This window comes from Pleurodeles waltl, chromosome 7 (genome assembly GCF_031143425.1).
Source record: "Pleurodeles waltl isolate 20211129_DDA chromosome 7, aPleWal1.hap1.20221129, whole genome shotgun sequence".
Classification (NCBI taxonomy): Eukaryota; Metazoa; Chordata; class Amphibia; order Caudata; family Salamandridae; genus Pleurodeles; species Pleurodeles waltl.
The window spans coordinates 672,846,265-672,869,973 of record NC_090446.1 but is presented as its reverse complement, the minus strand read 5'-3'; the positions used below and the strand labels follow the sequence as shown (position 1 = coordinate 672,869,973).

The window sequence follows — 23,709 nt, the reverse complement described above, 5'->3', positions numbered from 1 at the left end:
TACCCCTAGTCACAGATTTGGGTTTAATCCATCAATTCTTTTGCTCAACATGCCACCCCAGGTTGGACCCAGCCATGTGCAAAGCAGTCTTGACCCTTTTCGCCATGGGAACAATCCAGCCGGAACTGCCAGGCCAGGTCCTCCCTGGACTGGAAACAAGCATCATGGGACTGGTTTCATGGTATCACCCTTCATCAGCCAGGCTAGTTTGAATCCAGTGGCACAGTGAGCCCGGGCCCCACATCTGGGCATATCCAGCACACCTAGGGCGACACAATCAAACAAACACAAATGATGGATGGAATGCAGAACTAATCAAACATTTACCCCCAGCCACAGATATGGGTTTAATCCATCAATTCTTTTGCTCATCTTGCAACCCCATCTTGGTCCCAGCCATATGCAAATCAGTCTTGACTCTGCTCCCCATGGTAACAGTCCAGCCCAATCTGCCAGGCCAGGTCCTACCTGGGCCAGAAACAAGCATCCTGGGACCAGTTTCAGGGTATCACCCTTCAACAGCCAGGCTTGCTTGAATCCATTGGTGAGCCCGGGACCCATGTCTGGGCATACCTGGCGCATTTAGGGAGACAAAAGCAAACAAACACAAATGATGGACTGAATGCAGAACCAATCAAACATTTACCCACAGTCACAGATCTGGGTTTAATGCATCAATTCTTTTTTCACCATGCCATTCTAGTTTGGACCCAGCCATGTGCAAATCAGTCTTGACCATGTTCCCCATGGGAACAGTCCAGCCCGAACTGTCAGGCCAGTCCTCCCTGGACTGTAAACAAGCATCCTGGGACCGGTTTCAGGGTATCACCCTTCATCAACCAGGCTAGCTTGAATCCAGTGGCATAGTGAGCCCTGGACCCACGTCTAGGCATACATTGCGCACTTAGGGCTACAAAAGTAAACAAACACAAATAATCAATGGGGTGCAGAACCAATCAAACATTTACCCCCAGTTACATATCTAGGTTTAATCCATCAATTCTTTTGCTCACCATGCCACCCCAGTTTGGGCCCAGCCATGTGCAAATCAGTCTTGACCCTGTTCCCCATAGGAACAGTTCAACCCGAACTGCCAGGCCAGGTCCTCCAAGAACGGGAAAATAGCACTCTGGCACCAGTTTCATGGTATCACCCTTCATCAGCCAGGCTAGCTTGAATTCAATGGCATAGTGCTATTTCCAGTGAGGCATGAAATATATAACTCTTCGTTGTATGTGATCAGAACTTTCTGGAGCAATCTGGATCAATGTGCACCAGGTGCTGTGCCTGTATTGCTTGGTGTGACTCTGATTGATGTGTACCTGACGTGGTGCATCCCTCTTCCATGAGGCTCCCCTGCTACAGTCCCCTTCATTGTTATTTCTTTTTTACCTGTCCTTTTCTCACCCGGCCCTCGACAATATCGAGTTGCCAAGTAGTATTCCCAGGACCAGGCCAGGGTAGTGAGAGTAATTGACTGGGCTTAAGGAATGCTTCCAAGAGCGATCAGAGTCGGGTCAAGAGACTGCACAACCTCCTCCCCTGGTGCTTTTCAGAACTGGGCTGGTGCTAGAAGGCACATTACGGATCCTTTGGTTGAACAAACTATTGCTCTCAGCCACTTCTACTCTGCATCCTGGGGGTGAACTTCCTGAGTGGAAGCCAAACCCCCCATTTGCCAACTGCCTCCTAATCATTCCTGTTAATGCCCCCCCCCCCTTCTCCCCTGGAATCCTGACTAATTGTGACTCTGGCCGCAATTGGCCCGTTGTCAGGGGGGAGGATGATTACTCTCCAACCCCTGGGTGTGGGGTAGTCAGAGTAAGCTGGATGGTGGAGGAGAGCTTGGTCCTCATGGTCTGCTTTGTGCTATAAATTGACCTGCTGGATATCAGTTGCACTCCATTACTGTGCTGCATGCATGTGTGTGCTAGTGTATTCAATACAAACCTGCCTGAAATCCTTGGCACCGCATACCAGTGCTGAGTGAGTGTGTGAATGTGGGAGTGAATTCCTTAGGACCGCTTGTTAGCAATTAAATAGGCCTGCGGTGTTGCTTTACAAGCTGATTTCTTGCCAACAGAATACTACATTTGACACTGGTTTTATCGGTTGGGGCTTGGCCCATGGTGCTGCTTAAAAGTGTTGTCATTATCTGTGTGCACACATTTCTGATATTGTTGTGATCTGGGGTGCACCCTAAACTGTATGATATTGCATTATAATAATTGCCAGGATGTGCCTACGGTTTACAACATTACGCAGGTAACATAGGATCTCTCCCCTGTGTGTATACTACTGATGTCATTTTAACCCAGTTTAGGCCCAGTACTGCTAGTAATATTTCCGAGTATGATGGATGCCCAGAAGCTCCCGATGCTCATATTGTGTTAATTAATGTGTGTTGAATACAACCTTTCTTTGCATACCACATGTGTGAAGTCTGTTTTGTGATACTCAGTGTTTTTATTGTGGGGGTAATGTGACAATGCTAACCATATTGCCTCAGAGATAAGGCTGACTGCTCAGTGCCAAGCTACCCAAGGGTGAGCACAGTTAATACAATGAGTGTAATCACCCACCCCTGGCTCGAGTGGTAGGTTCTGCCTGGCTGGGGCACCACCACAGCCACCAAGAACGAGCCGCTTCCAACACTTATTAACATACTTCACCTGATGTGGTGCTTCATAGGTTTCCATCTGGTCGAATATTAGCAAAACCACCCATAGAGCAATAGAGAGCAGTGGCAATGGGAAGAGAAGGCAGGAATGCCTGTTGAGATGGTCAGCAGTTACATGCACTTATTGTCATGGTAACCCATAGTTTGGTGGTGCAATCAAGGGATCCAGCAACACAGAAATGAAAGGCCAGATAGGAAAGCGATGATTACAGGTGTGGAAGGTTGCCAGTGGTAACATCACTTATACTTCTAGGATATACACAGGGTACTCAAGGATTTGCTGTCTGTGCATGAGGTATATGCTTGGGGCTGAGGTATAAAAAGGTGTAGGGTAACTTCTTTCTGAGGCTGTGGTCCATAGGATAAAGCTCAGCTGGCGTCTGAGGTTAATGGGTTCTGTCTGTATATTGGTCATTTGTGGAATGTGAAAGTCTGTTGTAGCGACATTAGGATGTTTAGAGAATTGTTAAGATTCTCAGAGGCTTTACGATGGTCTTTTGTGGTCTTTGTGAATTTTGTCCGACAATGACATGCAAAATTTCATGGTATAATGTCCATACTGCCTTCAGGCCACTTCGCAATGAGGAGAGTGCACAGAAGAGGAAAGAAAGAGATATCTATGACCTTTGTGCATAATGCCCTTCGAATATTTTTGTGAAAAGCTGAATACTTTGTGGAACATTGTTACCATCCTTACATTTGTTTATCCAAATAACTGGTTTCCACCAGCTCCCCTGGCCTTCTTTGTAAAGCGGTTCTCGTAAACGGATGAGGAAGTGTCTGAGACAACATACACAGTACCAGCGTTCTCGTTTCAAAGGCATAACACAACCTCTTGCGTGATAAAGTGCTCCATATGTTATTCCAGCAACAGCTGCCAGCCCACACTTTTCAGAGATCCTACCCCTTTTTCACAGGTCAAGTTTTACAAACAATACTTAGTCATGATTTTAAAGTGAAGGTGCAATACAAAAATCGAAACAAACAACGGACTTTTGTTAGGTGCTGAGAACCGTTTTGTTTCGGAGTTGCCATTTTAGACTGCTTTAGTCATACTCTCCTCTTCACACACATGCCTAAATTCTCTGTTTGATATCTACATTGCTGAATAAAATTAAAATCAACTTTGCTTTCTCTACATCAGGTTCATGTGAATTTCGTGTAAGAAAATTAAAATCACAGTTAAAACTGTAAGCTAACAAAAAACTCTTGTCTTCATCCAAGGTCATACATCCAAAATCCTATTCAACAGAGAGTTAATCCTACACTGTTGCAGTATAGCTTCTTAACCCAGGTGCACTGCTAATTCCTCAGTGGATTTCAAGCCCACTGGATTCTTGGTATTAAATTTAATTATATACAGTGACTCCAAGTGTCTCAAACACAGAACCATGTCTCCTCCTCTTGGATTGGGTGCTTCTCTAGCCATAACCACCATTTTTAGCTTTGTGACATCACTGGCTTGGAACTCTTTGAAATGTCTAGGCACCATATACTGTTTATCATCAATTAAGATTGCTCTGATGTGCTCAAGTACCCTCTTTTTTGCCTTATGGATGGTGCTCCCTATGTAGAATTTATTGCAACTGCAATTTAGGGTATGTATACAGAAGCCAGTGTTGCAAGAGAGATGTTTTTGTTTAACAAATGCCTTTTGTCAGTTTTGGGAACTATCTGTTTCATGTTCACACTGTATTTACAAACCTTACAATGTGTACACTTGTAGTAATCTTTCGGCAGGTTGCCTTTATCTAGTTCTATAGTTTTGATGATTTTCCTACTTAGCATACCCTTTAGTGATTTACATTTTCTGAAAGGTAATCTGGGCTGTGTGGTCAGATGTTTGGCCAGAACATCGCCTGTCCATAAGAAATGCCAGTGTCTTTTGAATAAATGTCTTATTTTGAAGGGTTTCAATTTTTTCATGTGGAAGAATGAAATTGTCACAGTTCTTCATTTCTGTACTCCAAAAAAACAGTGTAAAACTGTGATTGTTTTTATTGGAAAATTTGGACAACAGAAAGCCTAAGACTTGCTGCACATTCCTATAATGTCGAGTGTTGTTAAGGTGCTCCTGCATTCAAAGCATGCCTGTTGTCCAGCATGTGTACCGGGACAGGATGAACCTGTACCAACATATTAGATCTATAGAAAAAAAGCGAATGGAGCACACAGGAGGCTAATATGAACCCTCTGTACTCAATAATAAAAAAAAGGAGGATGAATTCTTGAACATTTGGTCTTGTCAGGAAAACATAATATGGGTTCCCACTAATGTGGTATCAGTACAAGATATAACCATTGCAAAATTTAGAAAAACATCAAAAAATATTTAATGAATGAAGGATGGAATAAAGAAAAATTAAAAAAGAGTTGATTCCATCATAACCCAACACAAAACAAGAATTCGAAAATTAATGACACAAAATCTCAATACAATATATACAAACATTAAGCCAACATAAAGCACATTACATATTAAATCAACACAAGAATGGTGGTCCCCTAATATAACTAATTCAATGTCCAAGATAATGAGAAAAGAAATTGGGGGATAAGCATTAACCGCTCCAACGGTTTGAGAAATACGAAGAATATCTTCATCCAAATTTGAAAAGGAAAAATGTCCAGTTCTTCCAGATTCAGCCGACACGTGTTTCGTCCTTAAAAAGGACTTTATCAAGGCTTTCTTTTTATTACGAATGTTGTTAGAAATCAAATGTGGAACCAAAGTATGTTCTAAAGGTCAGAAAGTTCTGTATTTCATAAGTTTCACAATGTGAAGATGTTTTGACAGGTCCTATATTCGATTTGTATTTCGATTATTATGTGCCTCCACGGGCAGTGTGCTGTTCCGGCGGCAGTCCTTCGGCATCAGCTTTCAACCAAAACTGTGATTGTGTTCATGTTTTAGGAGATTTCACCTAATTTTGGTTATTTTTGAATAAACACTGTCAATAGCAGAACATCATGCAATTAACGTGTTTTTAAGTAGCTGACCAAGGGAAGTTCATTAGAAATTTGGCCGATTATACCTTGTAGGAAGTTGGCTCTGTATGCACTATTTCAAAGTAAGGAATAGTATGCACAGAGTCCAAGGGTTCCCCTTAGAGGTAAGATAGTGGCAAAAAGAGATAATACTAATGCTCTATTTTGTGGTAGTGTGGTCGAGCAGTAGGCTTATCAAAGGAGTAGTGTTAAGCAATTGTTGTACATACACAAAGGCAATAAATGAGGAACACACACTCAGAGACAATTCCAGGCCAATAGGTTTTTAGTATAGAAAAATATCTTTTCTTAGTTTATTTTAAGAACCACAGGTTCAAATTCTACATGTAATACTTTGCATGAAAGGTATTGCAGGTAAGTACTTTAGGAACTTTGAATAATCTCAATAGCATATATACTTTTCAAATAAAACACATATAGCTATTTTAAAACTAGACAGTGCAATTTTCACAGTTCCTAGGGGAGGTAAGTAATTGTTAGTTCTTGCAGGTAAGTAAACCACCTACGGGGTTCAAATTTGGGTCCAAGGTAGCCCACTGTTGGGGGTTCAGAGCAACCCCAAAGTTACCACACCAGCAGCTCAGGGCCGGTCAGGTGCAGAGTTCAAAGTGGTGCCCAAAACGCATAGGCTTCAATGGAGAAGGGGGTGCCCCAGTTCCAGTCTGCCAGCAGGTAAGTAGCCGCTTCTTCGGAGGGCAGACCCGGGGGGTTTTGTAGGGCACCGGGGGGGCACACAAGTTAGCACAGAAAGTACACCCTCAGCAGCACGGGGCGGCCGGGTGCAGTGTGCAAACACGCGTCGGGTTTGTAATTGAAATCAATGGGAGTCCAAGGGGGCTCTTCAGCGGTGCAGGCAGGCAAGGGGGGGGCTCCTCGGGGTAGCCACCACCTGGGCAAGGGAGAGGGCCTCCTGGGGGTCACTCCTGCACTGGAGTTCCGATCTTTCAGGTCCTGGGGGCTGCAGGTGCCGAGTCTTTTCCAGGCGTCGGGATCTGGGAGTCAGGCAGTCGCGGTCAGGGGGAGCCTCGGGATTCCCTCTGCAGGCGTCGCTGTGGGGGCTCAGGGGGAGGCAACTCTGGCTACTCACGGTCTCGTAGTCGCCGGGGAGTCCTCCCTGAAGTGTTGTTTCTCCACAAGTCGAGCCGGGGGTGTCGGGTGCAGAGTTGCAAGTCTCACGCTTCTGGCGGGAAACGCTGTTGTCTTTAAGTTGCTTCTTTGGAAACAAAGTTGCAGTGTTGGGTGAACAGGGCCTCTGTTCTCCGGAGTTTCTTGGTCCTTTTAGAGCAGGGCAGTCCTCTGAGGATTCAGAGGTCGCTGGTCCTGGGGAAAGCGTCGCTGAAGCAGTGTCTTTAGAAGTGGGGAGACAGGCCGGTAGAGCTGGGGCCAAAGCAGTTGGTGTCTCCGTCTTCTCTGCAGGGTTTTTCATCTTAGCCGTCCTCTTCTTCTTAGGTTGCAGGAATCTGAGTTCCTAGGTTCTAGGGAGCCCCTAAATACTGAATTTAGGGGTGTGTTTAGGTCTGGGAGGGCAGTAGCCAATGGCTACTGTCCTTTTGGGTGGCTACACCCTCTTTGTGCCTCCTCCCTGAGGGGAGGGGGGGCACATCCCTAATCCTATTGGGGGAATACACCATCTGTAAGATGGAGGATTTCTAAAAGTCAGAGTCACTTCAGCTCAGGACACCTTAGGGGCTGTCCTGACTGGCCAGTGACTCCTCCTTGTTTTTCTCATTATCTCTCCTGGACTTGCCGCCAAAAGTGGGGGCCGTGTCCAGGGGGCGGGCATCTCCACTAGCTGTTGTGCCCTGGGGCATTGTAACACGAAGCCTGAGCCTTTGAGGCTCACTGCTAGGTGTTACAGTTCCTGCAGGGGGGAGGTGTGAAGCACCTCCACCCAGAGCAGACTTGTGTTTCTGTCCTCAGAGAGCACAAAGGCCCTCACCACGTGGGGTCAGAAACTCGTCTCTCAGCAGCAGGCTGGCACAGACCAGTCAGTCCTGCACTGAACAATTGAGTAATATACAGGGGGTATCTCTAAGATGCCCTCTGTGTGCATTTTTTAATAAATCCAACACTGGCATCAGTGTGGATTTATTATTCTGAGAAGTTTGGTACCAAACTTCCCAGTATTCAGTGTAGCCATTATGGAGCTGTGGAGTTTGTTTTTGACAGACTCCCAGACCATATTCTCTTATGGCTACCCTGTACTTACAATGTCTAAGGTTTTGCTTAGACACTGTAGGGGCATAGTGCTCATGCACCTATGCCCTCACCTGTGGTATAGTGCACCCTGCCTTAGGGCTGTAAGGCCTACTAGAGGGGTGACTTACCTATGCCACAGGCAGTGTGAGGTTGGCATGGCACCCTGAGGGGAGTGCCATGTCGACTTAGTCATTTTATCCCCACTAGCACACACAAGCTGGCAAGCAGTGTGTATGTGCTGAGTGAGGGGTCCCCAGAGTGGCATAAGATATGCTGCAGCCCTTAGAGACCTTCCCTGGCATCAGGGCCCTTGGTACTAGGGGTACCAGTTACAAGGGACTTACCTGGATGCCAGGGTGTACCAATTGTGCAAACAATGATACATTTTAGGTGAAAGAACACTGGTGCTGGGGCCTGGTTAGCAGGGTCCCAGCACACTTCTCAGTCAAGTCAGCATCAGTATCAGGCAAAAAGTGGGGGGTAACTGCAACAGGGAGCCATTTCTTTACATACCTCATGTGGAGTTAGTTCCTCTAGTAGCCAATGCGATTCAAATGAATTTGAAGAAATAAAGTATTTGGAGTTAAGGTGAATAAACAAATGTGTTGCAATTGATATGTGTTTGAAAAGGACAAGATAAACATGTCTGAGAACCTCTAGGTGCCAGGGGGCATCCTATTGATGTGAGTTTACAAAAAGAGTACTACTGATAAAGCACGTGGTGTGGGCAACTGCAGAACATATAGCTTCCCAGTTATAAATGCAGAGATGTACAGATGGTCCGCCACACATGGTGGTATGGCAGGTCCATATCGTCTTTTGTTCTGTGGCCATTCCTGTTGTTTCCCCCCTCAGACTCTCTGCAAAGTCTCTTTTTACCCTGGATTAGGATATTTGAAAACCTTTGATTATGGTTCAAATGGAAGAAGAGCAACAGTTCTGCTGAAGTAGCCCTGAGGTTTACAATATACCGGAGAAGTTTTATTCATACTGGCTTGAGGTCTGTGAAATAGTAAAATATTGTTGTGTGAAATTACACGATATTTTCTGAAAAATAATCAAAATTATTTGAAAAATCATGAAATTCAGTTTCCAGTATCTAGCATGACAATTGAATATGAAGGCGTACCTCACGAGTTTCATACGAATTTGTGGGCATAACAATACAACTTGTCACAGGCATGCTTCCCACCAAGTACTTTATTTTTCACAACACTGAGGAATGTTCATTGATGTTTTTGTTGATAAACATCACTGACTTGCGGTTCCCTCATACAGAAAACAGTATACAACGTTTTTTAAAATCAAATTCCAGCACCATATTATATATGAGTGACACAGGCAGCAGAAATGAGAGTGTAGGTTATGTTTGCTCTTCTGTTGCACTGAGCACATGATTCAATGAATGAACGAAGAAGGACTATTTAAAATATTTAATTAATGTAAATATACCGTTTCATGTACCATGCCTGCTAGTACAGCAATTTCCCCTCAAGCATTATTTTGATTATGTTTTATCTTCTATTTTTTACAGTCAGTTTCAACCATTTTGAAATTTTGCGTGCAATTGGAAAAGGAAGTTTTGGAAAGGTATGGTTTGATTTCCAGTTTTAGAATGATTATTACCCACATTGAAAACTGCTGAAATAATTATTTACATTTTTTCATGATGCTTTAATGTGTTTAGTATTTGCTAAATCATATTAGTTTGATAAGTGGATGATGTGAGTAGTGATGAAAATATAAGATTTTTTTCTTCTGCGATTTCAGAATAAATAAAAACTATGCTAGATGTGAAAAAAATAAGAAACCCGATCACATTTAATTTGCTTGCGGACCAAATTGTTCATATAACGCACGTGGTGATGTGAACAATTATGTAGCTGGGCGCATTTAAGTAAAGCAAATCAAGGCAGCATACAATTGATGAAGTGTTTTTCATAAAGCACCTCCTACCACAGTTTCTCCACTCCTAAGCTCTATAAGCAGCAGTTGTTGCTATCATGGCACACAACTTGCCATCCTCAGAAGGAAGAAAGGAAGACTCAGTTCACCTTGCCAGGAATCAACCTTGTGACCTGAAGGCCAATGTGTCATAGAAAGGGTTTTATCCATTGAGTCATTATGCTGGCAGTTTGGTTGATTTGGGATGAATAACAGGTCGACTTTTAATACATATTTTCCTAAGGATTTGTACCAATTCAGATATCTGATTTGGAAAAATGACTGTGTCAACCTAAAAACTGAATACTCAATATTGGCACTTGCCAAATGCTAATATTAAATAAAACAATACTTTGATTCAAGAACTTGAATTTTGCAAAATTAATTTAAACTGTCTTTAGTAATACCATATGTTGGTAATTTTTATTTATAACTATGTGCACTTTTCTTTAGAGATGAATGTTAAACGTAACAAACTGATAGAGTTTATCAGTCTTAAACAAACATAAATTAATCAGGTTTGGAGCCTGGAAAACAGTACATGAAAGAGGTTGCGCTGAGTGGAAGGGTTTGTAATTTAAATTCACAAAGATATTCCAAAACCTAAAACAATAGGGTATAAAGATCCTCATTTTGGTTCTATGCAAGTCTCCAAAATACAGATTTAGTTCATGTTTTAAGTGGATTTTATGGTTTGGGATTTTTGGAAAATGTGAACTTTGAAAAATGACCCCGCAAATTCAAAACTTTAATTGTGCCAATAACCAAACAATCTAAAATGTGTGTTTAATTGTCTCAGGCATTCTTTGATTTTTATTAACAAATGATATTCTGGGGTTTCTTTCCCAGCAGAGCACATGCCTATTATCTCTCCAGTTATTCGTAAACTTGTATCTTTAGTAAAGATTAATCAAACATCTTCAACAAATCTCCTGCATTTTCAGTTGAAATATGTTGTCCTTCGTCATTTTGTAGATTAGCACATCAAATAATCAGTCACTTAAGTTCTGTATATATTAATGTAATTTCTTTGAGTTTCAAGAGAAACATTTCATCGGCAGAAAGATTATTAACCAGTGCACATCTAAATGGCTTAATTAATATCAAAAGTTTAGAAGGTAAAATTAATGCTTCAAAAAGATAATCTTAATCTAAAACAGAGTTTTGTCTCAATTTAAAATTAAAAGTCATCTATGTTGGGTGAGCTTGAGTTGTCATATGTAAGTTTGCATAACAGTTATTGAGGTGGGGAGTACACAGGGGTGTAGCTTAGTCTGTGAGATTCGAAGGGTGTGAATCTAAAATTTCCCAACTAGAAAGCAGTGGGCTGCAAGGTGGAGGGGTGAGATGACTATGGTGTGGGGTGGAGGTTTCCCAAGAGGAACAGGGTCAGTATTGATTTGTATTGTGGGCCTCTGCCTAGAGTGGCACGCTGAGTTGGATGTTTGATTGTCAGTAGTATGCCTGGAAAGTTGAGACTGAATAGCTTTCCAAGCCTAATACTGCCAATGTTTGTGAATTCCAAGAAAGGGTACATATACACTCATTCAAGGAGTATTTCTGTTGGTGCAGAAGTCCAACTTTTTTGGTAAATTGTCACTCTATATATTTAAGATCCTGATGGAAAAAATAAACTACTTAAAACCTTTGAGTGAAATGAGAATGTTGAGAAAAACCAACACAAACATAGCAGACCTAAGTCACCGCCGGGGGCATAGCTTGGTCTGTAAGATTGGGGGGATGGACTGAGCATCACATTTACCAACAATCACGCTAGCATGTCATGGTAAAGTAAAATATCTGGAAAGCATAACATGAGAAGAGGGCTTAAGGAGCAGTGGAAAGGGAGAGCAGTGTGGATTCGTAGCTGTACTTAAGACAAATAATTTGAAAAAATAACCAGCATTTGTTAAAGCTTCAAAACAGAGAGTGTGTGTGTGTGTGTGCATGTAAACATTCTAGGTGAAATCAGACAGACACCTAGCCATACACCACTTAAAGCATCTGTACCAAACTATTTACTACAGAATATATTTATTAGTGGAGGGGTAACACCCTAAACAGCCCCCTGCAGCTAGACCCCTGGTCACAGCCCACAGACCCAACTACCAAACCAAGAATGCACCACATCCCAAACACATCCACAGAAGCTACGCCCTTGCCCATTCCATCTGGGCCTAGTAGTTTTCCCTAGGAACTCATGATTGCAGTCACGTACAACACAGCAACTTGGAGTCCTCGCCCTAGGGCACCTTTTGTTAAATGTATTTTCATTGCACACAATCTTCTTCCTCTCTGTTACAAGAAGCCTTGATGGTAGAGGTTGTCAAATTTCTGCATGTTGGCAGGGCTTTATGTTTCTAATCCCTACTTCTTACAAATCACTTTATCAAGTGACTGATGGCCCCATGTACTAAACTTGAGCCACAAATAGGGGAGAGCCCGCAGCCAAATCAATAGCATTAGGCAAGCCAGAGCTGAGCCATGGGTCTGACTTGGCTCCTAGGGTCCATGCACGAGCCAAGTCATAAACATGTTTGGCATGTATATCATGCAAGAAACATAATGTAAACATATGATACAACTTCTTTAAAAAAAATTAAAAGTGCATCTTTTTAACATGCAGAAGCGTTTCACCCTAATACATCAGTATATATGACTGCATGATTTAATTTATGATTTCTGCACTACAGCTAATGCTCAAGGAAAGTTCAAGGTGCTATAATCTCAAAAAAGCTGAATTAAAGGTTGAGAACAGCCTAACTGGGTGGGAACAAAAGCACTGATGAAATTAGTTATTAGTGAAAAGTCAGGTTTTACAATTTTAAAAATTCATATGCCATCAGCTGTCACACGAAGTGTGCAAGAAAGACTGTTCCATAATTTTGCTCCTGCAACTGATTCCAAACACCCTTTTCTCTGCATTGAATAACATTTTGGAAGAAGGATAGGGAACGTATCGGAGTATCTCAAATGTCTGGCTGGCAAGCAGAACTTTCATAGTTTTTTGGGACTTTGGAGCAGAAAGATAGACGGACCTGTGAATGTAAGTCTTGAAGTGAATCTTCTTAGCCTGTGAAAGCCCTTCAATTTACCTGAGAAGGAAACTCTAAAGGTGACCTAGATTCTTGTTGTAGATGGAGCAACATTACAGTCCATTAAAACAAATATTCGGTGCTTTTACAGAGCACATCCTGGGCTCATGTATTTAAAAGTGCACTATTATGTGATAATGTAGAAAAGGTTAACCCTGTGAATTAAATACTTGCCTAGGATCACACAATTTGGACAAACTGGGAAGCCAGTATTGATTTTAGTTTATCTGGTTTCACGTGTTGAAATTTAGCAACCAGGTGTGTATGTGTGTGTGTGTGTCTCTCTCTCTCTGTTTCTCTCTCTTTCATCACTGAGAAAGGGGAGTCACCTTTCCTTTCGTTTGTCTAAGGAAACAAAGGAGCATTACACACAGCTTTCAAAATCTTAGCTGGGATGCTGGTGCTTGTAGTTTCATTTGTTGCTGATTCAGGAACAGTCATGAATTGTGTGTTTACACAATGGATTGAAGTGTAGTTGAACAGATCCACTAAACCTAGAAGGATTATTACATAAGAACCATTCACAGCCATATTATCAAGACAAGTATGTAATGTTGTATTGATTAAACTAATTCCCCTGTGAAAGAGTACGTATAGTACAAATAATCTTAAATTGTTCAATTATTTATATAATATAGGGGCATATTCATACTCCGTTTGCGCCGAATTTGCGTCGTTTTTTTCGACGCAAATTCGACACAAAACTAACTCCATATTTATACTTTGGCGTTAGACACGTCTAGCGCCAAAGTTCATGGAGTTAGCGTCATTTTTTTGCGTGAACACCTTCCTTGCGTTAATGATATGCAAGGTAGGCGTTCCCGTCTTAAAAAATGACTGCGATGCATACGCGTCGTATTTATACTCCCGGGCAAAAATGACGCCCGGGAGTGGGCGGGTCTAAAAAACCCGCATTTGCACCAGATTTTAGCGCCTGGGTCAGGGCAGGCGTTAAGGGACCTGTGGGCTCAGAATGAGCCCAGAGGTGCCCTCCCCTGCCCCCAGGGACACCCCCTGCCACCCTTGCCCACCCCAGGAGGACACCCAAGGATGGAGGGACCCACCCCAGGGACATTAAGGTAAGTCCAGGTAAGTATTTTTTTTTATTTTTTTTTGTGGCATAGGGGGGCCTGATTTGTGCCCCCCTACATGCCACTATGCCCAATGACCATGCCCAGGGGACAGAAGTCCCCTGGGCATGGCCATTGGGCAAGGGGGCATGACTCCTGTCTTTGCTAAGACAGGAGTCATTTCAATGGGGGATGGGCGTTGTAAAAAAATGGCGCAAATCGGGTTGTGGCGATTTTTTTGCCTCAGCCTGACTTGCACCATTTGTGGACGCCCATACGCCATTTTCCCCCTACGCCGGCGCTGCCTGGTGTACGTCGTTTTTTTTTAATGCACACCAGACAGCGCCGGCGGCTAACGCCGGCTAACGTCATTGAATAAATACTGCGCCCGCATGGTGCTTCAGAATGGCGTTAGCCGGCGCTAATTTGTTTGGCGCAAAACTGCGTTAGCGCAGTTTTGCGTCAAAAAGTATAAATATGGGCCATAATGTCATACAAAACATGACCAGTTTTGATTATCATTAAGCCCCATCTGATGGAATGTATTCATTCTTTCCTTCCGGTACAGTTCACCTAATAATGATCTTGGCATGTCAGCCTTCTCTCAGAGTGGGTGTCGCATCAAGAAGGTTATTAAAGTGTGGATTGCACCGGATGGCAAGGCCAGACTGGCCCTGCCAGGCATCAGGTGTTTCGTCGGGAGGCAGGCAGGGTTGAGGGCCACTTTTGTTACTGGGGTGCTGGTTTTGCAGCATTACAGCAGTTTGAAATCACTACAGAGTTCCTTGTATAACAACAGTTTTCAGGCAACAATAAAAGTGCCAAGATAACGCTAGTGATTAATGTATCTGGTGAAGAGAGATCAGAATTCTGTCTAGTGGCTGTTTTGACTCATCTGAAGTAGCCCGGAGGGTTAAAATGCCTGCTGCAAAGAACGTTTACTGTGCAGATCACAGAACTGTATTTTATGTGCATAGCTAAGTGGAGTACTGCTTTTGTTACTGGGTAGTTCATAAGTTACAATCATAATCTAGCCCAGTGAGTCCAGTGCCATCAAAGAGCTGCATGCAAACGGCAGGGTACAGAAAGTTTTTTTTCCCCAGTGTGTAATTATCTGAATTTTGCTGAAAGGTTTTTTTTGGGTAGAAATACATTGCTATTAGTAAAGTCAACCCTAACTGCTGTGTTACATTCTGAATCCTGAGTTTCTACTTCCCCTGAACAAGCACTCCAAAAATATGGTATTGATGAGATGTGAATCCTACAACTTGTAGTCCCCTTTGTCTTATATAACATTTACTATGCACTGATTTACACATGTATGATTCATTGTCTCTTTATGTGTGTGTAATGTAAAGTGCTCCAACACTCTACGCTGGTAAGAGAGGTGCTATGAAATAAATTAAATACATGTGAGAGAGGGGTTATGGAGAGATAAGAGGCACTGTTAGAGATTGATGGTGAGGGAATCATTAAAGAGCTCCAATAAAGATTTCTGTATCCTGGTGCTCTGTATGATCATCATTTACTATGCTATAAAACCGAATACAATTGAATATGTAATGAAAAATGTGTTGTAGAATGCAAAATGTTTCCCTTTTTTCTGAATTGTCTTTGTGGGAAGACCCCACCCCCCCACAAGCCCCATTGTGGTGGTCAGGCTCACTCGCTATGTAACCAATAGGGGCTGGTCTGACAAAATTTGCCAGGGCTGCTTTGGGTTCTCAATCCTACCCTGCTGGATGGGGAGATTGAATAGGGCAAGCCCCTTAAAATGTGTTTAGATATCATGCATTGTGGACCAAAAATATATCATTATAACACATGGTTCCATTTTAGGTTCTTTCCATCAGCTAGTTTGTTCTTTTTATCTTCATTTTCTACTTTTTTATTCACAGTACTTCTTGTTGTCTTGCACTTCTTTAGAAAAGATGATTGGAGTGTGATAAGGGTACTACAAAATAATAAAGTATATTCCAGCAGACCTTTATGAAATAGCAATTTTTATTAACATCGCAGGCTATGCAAAAGTTTTAAAAAAAAAAAATTGCTGGAGTAAATGTCTAATGGGAGTATAGTTGTGCACAAGACTCCACAAAAAAATCTGTAGCAGGAAAACTATTGCACATAGTAAAACATGCATACCTTTATATCATTTGTACATAAAAGTTCTCTTTCAGAGGAAGCTGCAGAACGAGACAAACTTTGCTGGCTATGTGCAGTGCTAAATTTGTCATCTTCAAGAGCAAGGGTTGAAACCATAGCTGTAGTGTTGGTTCTGAGTCCTTTTTCATATTCCTTGAATATTGTGTTCTGCTGCACCATTTCAAATTGCCCATGCGGGTAATACATTCTGTACATAAGGTCGACAAACCTTTTTACCCACCCAGAGTTAAGAAGCAGTTTGGCATAACTTTTCACAGGACAACAAACAACATTACTCCATACAGTATGACCAATGTGGCCACACAAGGAAAACCAAGTCAGAACAAAAGTTAACAGGCTTTATTGCTAACTGATTAATAAAATCAATCCACAAAAACAGACTATAAAGATATAAGACCACTATAGGGTGACCTAAGCGATGAAAGAATCACAGTTTTATCAACTTCAGAGTAACTAGAACTGGCAAAAAGTAAATAAAAGGGAACAACATAAGCATTTAAAGCGCTGTTAAGCGTCTTCAAACAGGGTCAGAAAAATCCTAAGTCTAAGCTTCAGCATAAGGATGGTTTAAAAATGAAATAAATATCATTCAATTCTTGGGAAATTTAGTCCATGCAGAAAGGTCACCAGCAATAGTGACAAAGGGGCAAAATCAGCAGTCTTTGGTCATCAGCATTAGGGAAAGTGTCAAAGAGTCCATGGGGCTAGGGCAGTAGTTTGAGGATTCAAGCTGGGCAAAAGAAAAGGGGGCCTTCTCTCAAGCAGGCCCAGGTGAAGAGTACTGAAAGTCGATCAGGGAACAATAAATTGAAAGTCACAAATTGTTCTGATTCATTGAGAGTTCTCAATTTTTGGATGTAATGATTCCTTCATCCAATCAAAAGGCACCACATGGTGGGCATCTGATACTTTTCAAAAGTCTCCCATCACTGTCATGGGAAAGGGGGTCTATCTTTCTCTCCGGTACTGCACAGTGATGGGCTTAACAACTTCTGTGGCTTAGCTAAGCAATAGAATCGATGTGCCGTTCAATAACTCAAATACATTTATTTAGCATTTAATTAATTTACTTTGTCATTACTAATCATTACCAACAAAATGTTGAAAGCTGTGAAAAGAAAAATTGTGCTTTTACATTCACATTCATAACTATATTGCAGAACTACAGTGGGAATAAAACACCCAAGTGACACTAAGGAGTAACACTTAAAAGAACAAATGTATTTCAAGAAAATCCATTAATTAACAGGCTAAGGAAACAAAATATATCAAAATCAATTTCTTCGCTTAAACTTTTCATGTTATACCAACAGAGTAAGTTATACTTATTAGAAATGGGGTCTCGAGTTGGCAGTGGTTTGCACCCTGTCTAAGTATGGCTCTCACCCTAGTCAGGATGAGGAAGCCACAAAGCTAAGATAACCCCTGCTCACCCCGTGGTTAGCTTGGTATGAGCACCCAGGCTTATCTCAGTGGCAATGTGTAAAGTATTTGTACACACACAGTAGCACAGAGAAAAAACTACAGAAGGACTCCACACCAGTTTAGAAAAATAGCCAATATTTGGTCTGAATAAAACAAGTCTAAAATGACAATAATCTGACATACACAAGCAAAGACACTAATTTTTAAATGTAAAATCTAAAAAGAAATATGCTTAGAAACACAAAAGCAGCAACTTGGGATATCACAATTGTTAGAAATGGGGTTTTTGGTTGGCAGTCAGGTTACACCCTGTCCAAGCAAAAGCCCTCACTCTAGTCAGGGTAAGTCACACACAATCCAAGATTATCCTGTGCCCACCCTCTGGTAGCTTGGCACGAGCAGTCAGGCTTAACTTAGAAGGCAATGTGTAAAGTATTTGTGCAATAAATCATACAATACCACCATATAACACCACAAAAATACACCACACAGTGTTTAGAAAAATATATAATATTTATCAGGATAATTGTAGGTCAAAAAGAATACAGTTGTAATGTGAACTTGTAGAGATATCACTGAAAAGTGATATAAAGTGTCTTAAGTCTTTAAAATATAAACAAAGTCTCTTTCAAGCACAAGTACCTGATTTGGAGTGGAAAAATCTCCTCAGAGGGCCACAAAAGAAGAGGTGCGTGGAAAAAGGGTGTGTGCGTCGATTTCTCCCCAGCACACACGGACTTGCATTGTTATTTTCCACGCGGGGAAGTCGTGCGTCGTTTTCCGGCACGCGGACAGTCTCTTTCTGTGGATCGCAGGGATTACCAGATGTCCCGGGTCTGTGCGTGGATTTTCCTGCTTGTTTTCCGGCTGCGCGTCTTTCTGCGGGGCTGCGCGTCGAAATTACGATCTCACGGCAGGCGTCGCGTCGATTTCTCCTCTAGAGGTCGGGCGGCGTTGTCCTTGCGAAGCCGTGCGTCGGATTTCCGGTCGTCCCGAAGGCGTCGCGTCGATCAGCGTCGGTGTGCTGCGTTTTTCTCACCGCGGCACAAGCTGTGCGTCGAAATTTTCGGCGCACGGAGCGTCCAAGTGAAAAAGAGAAGACTTTTTGGTCCTGAGACTTCAGGGAACAGGAGGCAAGCTCTATCCAAGCCCTTGGAGAGCACTTTCACAGCCAGACAAGAGTTCAGCAAGGCAGCAGGCCAACAGCAAGGCATCAGTCCTTTGTAGAAAGCAGACAGGTGAGTCCTTTGAGCAGCCAGGCAGTTCTTTTTGGCAGGATGTAGTTTCTGGTTCAGGTTTCTTCTCCAGCAAGTGTCTGATGAGGTAGGGCAGAGGCCCTGTTTTATACCCAAATGTGCCTTTGAAGTGGGGGAGACTTCAAAGAGTGGCTAAGAAGTGCACCAGGTCCCCTTTCAGTTCAATCCTGTCTGCCAGGGTCCCAGTAGGGGATGTGACAGTCCTTTGTGTGAGAGCAGGCCCTCCACCCTCCCAGCCCAGGAAGACCCATTCAAAATGCAGATGTATGCAAGTGAGGCTGAGTACCCTGTGTTTGGGGTGTGTCTGAGTGAATGCACAAGGAGCTGTCAACCAAGCCCAGCCAGACGTGGATTGTAAGGCACAGAAAGATTTAAGTTCAAAGAAATGCTCACTTTCTAAAAGTGGCATTTCTAGAATAGCAATATTAAATCCAACTTCACCAGTCAGCAGGATTTTATATTACCATTCTGGCCATACTAAATATGACCTTCCTACTCCTTTCAGATCAGCAGCTACCACTTCAATACTGTATGAGGGCAGCCCCAATGTTAACCTATGAAGGGAGCAGGCCTCACAGTAGTGCAAAAACGAATTTAGGAGTTTTACACTACCAGGACATGTAAAATACACAGGTACATGTCCTGCCTTTCTCCCATACAGCACCCTGCTCTAGGGGTTACCTAGGGCACACATTAGAGGTGACTTATATGTGGAGAAAGGGGAGTTTTAGGCTTGGCAAGTACTTTTAAATGCCAAGTCGAGGTGTCAGTGAAACTGCACACACAGGCCTTGCAATGGCAGGCCTGAGACAAGGAAAAAGGGGCTACTTAAGTGGGTGGCACAACTAGTGCTGCAGGCCCACTAGTAGCATTTAATCTACCGGCCCTATGCACATAGAGTGCACATTACTAGGGACTTATAAGTAAATTAATAGTCCAATCAGGTATGATTCAAGGTTACCATGTTTAAGGGAGAGAGCATATGCACTTTAGCACTGGTTAGCAGTGGTAAAGTGCGCAGAGTCTAAAAGCCAGCAAAAACAGTGTCCAAAACGTGGAGGGAGGCAGGCAAAAAGTCAGGGGTGACTACCCTAAGGCTGTCAGGTCTAACAACAATGTTGTTGACGGAGCCCTTCCCAACAGTCCTGCAGAAGGGAGTGCGGTGTGGTCACGGAGTCGCACGGACCCCAGACACAGTACCTTTGGTAAATAACGAAACAAAGACAATGCATGGAGTCGTGGATGTGAGGTGTTGATGAAGCCGGTGCAGCATTGGTTCCTTCCTGCTACCGGGGAGGTGAGACATTGTTTTCTTACTGCCAAACAGGGGAGGTGAGGCGTCGGTTCAACACCGTTGCAGGGGAGGTAATGCAGCTTTGGTGGTGAGGCTTTGGTTCCTTATGACCTGGCGGGGTCGCGGAATCCAGCAGGTCAAGACGCGAGGTGTCAACTTTGTGGTGTTGTGATCACACCACAGAGCCACAGGTGTTGCGGTGGTGTTGGAGTCAGGTTTCTTGGACGTCGGATACACGGCACTCAGGACTCTTGCTGTGGCGGGACTTCGGAAGTGCTGCAGCGGCATCGCTCATGGTCATAGCACTCAGTGGGGACCACAGCTCCTTGTGCAGGCAGCAGCATGGAGACAGACAGTGAAGCAGGTTCTGAAGTCGCTCTGGCATCAATAAACTTGTTTTTTTCTTGGATATACCGGAATGCACTGTCAAGGGCCCAGGAACTGGATTTGGCACCACTTGGTGAGTCAGGGTCCCGGCAAGAGAGCCCAGGTGCTGGCAGATGAAGTTGTTGATGTCCCTGAGACTTCTAATAGGAGGCAAGCTCAGTTCAAGCCTTTGGAGAGGCTTGGAAAGCAGGATGTGGAAAGTAAAGTCTAGTCCTTTCACTCCCAGGACAGAAGAAGCAAGCAGCAGGCCAGCACAGCAAAGCAACAGGCAGAGTGGCAGTCCCTCCTACTGCACCTAGCTCTTCTTTCTGGCAGAATGTCCTCAGTCCAGAAGTGTTCTGAAGTTGTGGTCTCTTATACTTATTTCTGCCTTTAAAGTAGGCAAACTTCAAAGGAAAGTCTTTGTAGTGCACAAAACCCTGCCTTTCCTGCCCTGGCCGCAGACACACTCCAGAGGGTTGGAAACTGCTTTGTGTAAGTACAGTCACAGCCCTATTCAGGTGCAAGTGTCAGCTCCTCCCACCACCCAAGCCCAGGAAGACCCACCAGGATATGCAAGGCACACCTCAGCTCCCCTTTGTGTGACTGCTTAGAGTGAATTCACAAACAGCCCAACTGTCATCCTGACCCAGATGTGTATTCCAGAGTCAGGCAGAGGCACAGAATGGTTAAGCAAAGAAAATGCTCACTTTCTAAAAAAGGCTTTTTCAAATGTATAATTTAAAAAACAACTTCACCAAAAGATGTATTTTTAAAATGTGAGTTCAGATACCCCAAACTCAATAACTCTATCTGCTCCCAGTGGTAAATTTCACTTTAAAAAAGATATTTCAAGGCAATCCCTTATTAACCTATGGGAGAGATAGGCCTTGCAATAGTGATACCCGAATTTAGCAGTATATCACTATCAGGACATGAAAAGCACACCGGTACATGTCCTACCTTTTAAATACACTGCACCGTGCCATGAGGTGGCCTTGGGCCTACCTTAGGGGTGACTTGCATGTAGTATAAGGGAAGGTTTGGGTCTGGAAAGTGGGTGCACTTGCAAGGTCGAACTGGCAGTTCCAGTGTTCCCACACAGACATGGCAGTGGCAGGTTTGAGACTTGTTTACAAGACTACTCATGTGGGTGGCACAATCAGTTCTGCAGGCCCTAGGCACCTCTAGTGCTTTTTACTAGGTAATTACGAGTAAATCAAAATTGCTAATCATGGATAAACCAATTACCAATCCCATTTAACAGAGAGCACTTGCACTTTAGCACTGGTCAGCAGTGGTAAAGTGCCCAGAGTCCTAAAGCCAGCAAAAACAGATCATACAAAAAAGGAGGAAGAAGGCAAAAAGTTTGGGGATGATCCTGCAAAAAGGGCCTCTTCCAACAATGCTTTTCTATGGTGAACGCACATTACTATGGTTCTCAAGTGCACCACTTTACAACTAAACTTTTAGACATTAGTGCACTCACCTGAATATATGGTAACATTTAAGGCTATACTGTGACAAAATATGTGCAGTCATTATCTCAGCTGCATCTATTTCATGGTTTACTGAGAATGTCCCAAGATACAATTCTGTTTCAATAGTTCCCACTTAAGCTTTGGATGGTTTCTCCTTCCATTTTTAAAATTATAAGACACTGTGCTGAAATCCAGTTGAAAATTGAAAGTAGCCCGCAGGCCACAAAGCATTAAAATATGGAAGGGCATACAGGATTGGGGTCACAAACTTACCAAGGAACACCACTGTGGTAAGTGACAATGCTGCAGCTGGAGGCAAGGCTATGAGGCTTTTAACAATGAGACTCAATTCTGTGGGATGTAATGTCAGGGATCATCCTGAACTCCTTTCAAGGCCTTCATGGGGAGTACAACCTCCTTTGGAGTCTATTCTTCCAGCAAGATACTGACTGACTGGGCTGATCTCTGAGCTGGGGGAATTGACAGACTTTAACCCTATGGAGACCAAATTATTGTTAGGGGACTTGGGAACCCACAAGATAAAGCAGGTTTACTCATCTTTACTGATCAATATGCAGCACTCCTTTGAGCTGTTGCGCTGGGTGTGGTCACAGAACGAGGACTGGAAAGAGGCCAGTACATTCCCACAAGATTCAACATTAGCATCTAGGTATTGCATAGTCCAACTGTAATTCTTACATAGGTTGTGCCTGACCTGGCATAATTTGTGGAATATGGGGGATGTGGCATTTGCAAGTAAGGGATATGATACACACAATATAGGGGTGCTGGATAGTCATCTTTTTGAGAGGGAGACATTTCCGCTTTAAGGACTGTATTGTGTTACAAAATGACTTTGCTGTGGTTATGCTTGGTGGTGGCATAGAGAGCTATTGCCTTTAAGTGGAAGGACAAGACCACCCCGTAGCTGGGTGAGTGGAAGTCTAGATCAGTACATGAGCTTGGAAAAGCCCATTTTTGTAGTCAGAGGATGGTCAAAAAAACATTCTAAAGTTTGGTCAGAATTGTGCCAATATAGAGGGATAGTGATGAAGCTAGAAGACCCCACAAATTCATTGTTAGAGGAAGTAACTCCAATTTTACTTTCCAAAGTAATTAAAGTGATAAATATAGGGCAGAGGTGCTTTATGTCCTCTCTGGAGTACGGCTTAGCAGGCTGGTCCGAGTGGGTCATCTGGATGGGGCTTCATTAGGTCTGGACAGGGTAGTTTTGTTTTTTGTGCTTCTTATGGTATTTGATTTTATCTTCTGCTCATATTATTGTGGATGTAAACCTGATAAAATATGTCATTAAAAATATTGAGAGTACATTTTTCAGGCAGTGAAGAGAATTCCCTGTGGGCAAAAACACAGCATGGCTTCATAAAACTTTGAAAATGCAACATCTGCTAACATTCTGCACCCTATAGATCACTCAGTTTCAAAAAGTGGAACTATAAAGAGATCTGAATATTCTACATTTCTTTGATGTTCCTAAATGTCTGCATATATAAGATGTAGAGAACATGAGTGTTTTATTTTTTCATATTTTGTATCTAATTTGTTGAATCTCTAGTGTATAATCTTTCACGCCTCTGGGTTTTCTCTTCTGTTTTTGATTTTTGTTTTTGCATGACTTGATAATGGATTACATCTTAAAGAGGTAATGAAAGAAGAGAGTGGCAAAACACAGCAAATGAGTTAAGGTTGTTATCCACATTTCT

General features: G+C 42.8%; 1 protein-coding gene across 1 annotated transcript in view; it reads left to right on the top strand.

The window, feature by feature from the left end:
- Positions 1-23,709, top strand: part of STK32A (serine/threonine kinase 32A) — a 651,463-nt gene that overhangs the window by 131,387 nt on the left and 496,367 nt on the right. The window contains exon 3 of the mRNA XM_069244672.1: positions 9,423-9,478. Coding sequence (XP_069100773.1) covers positions 9,423-9,478 — 56 coding nt within the window. The remainder of the gene's footprint in view (positions 1-9,422; positions 9,479-23,709) is intronic.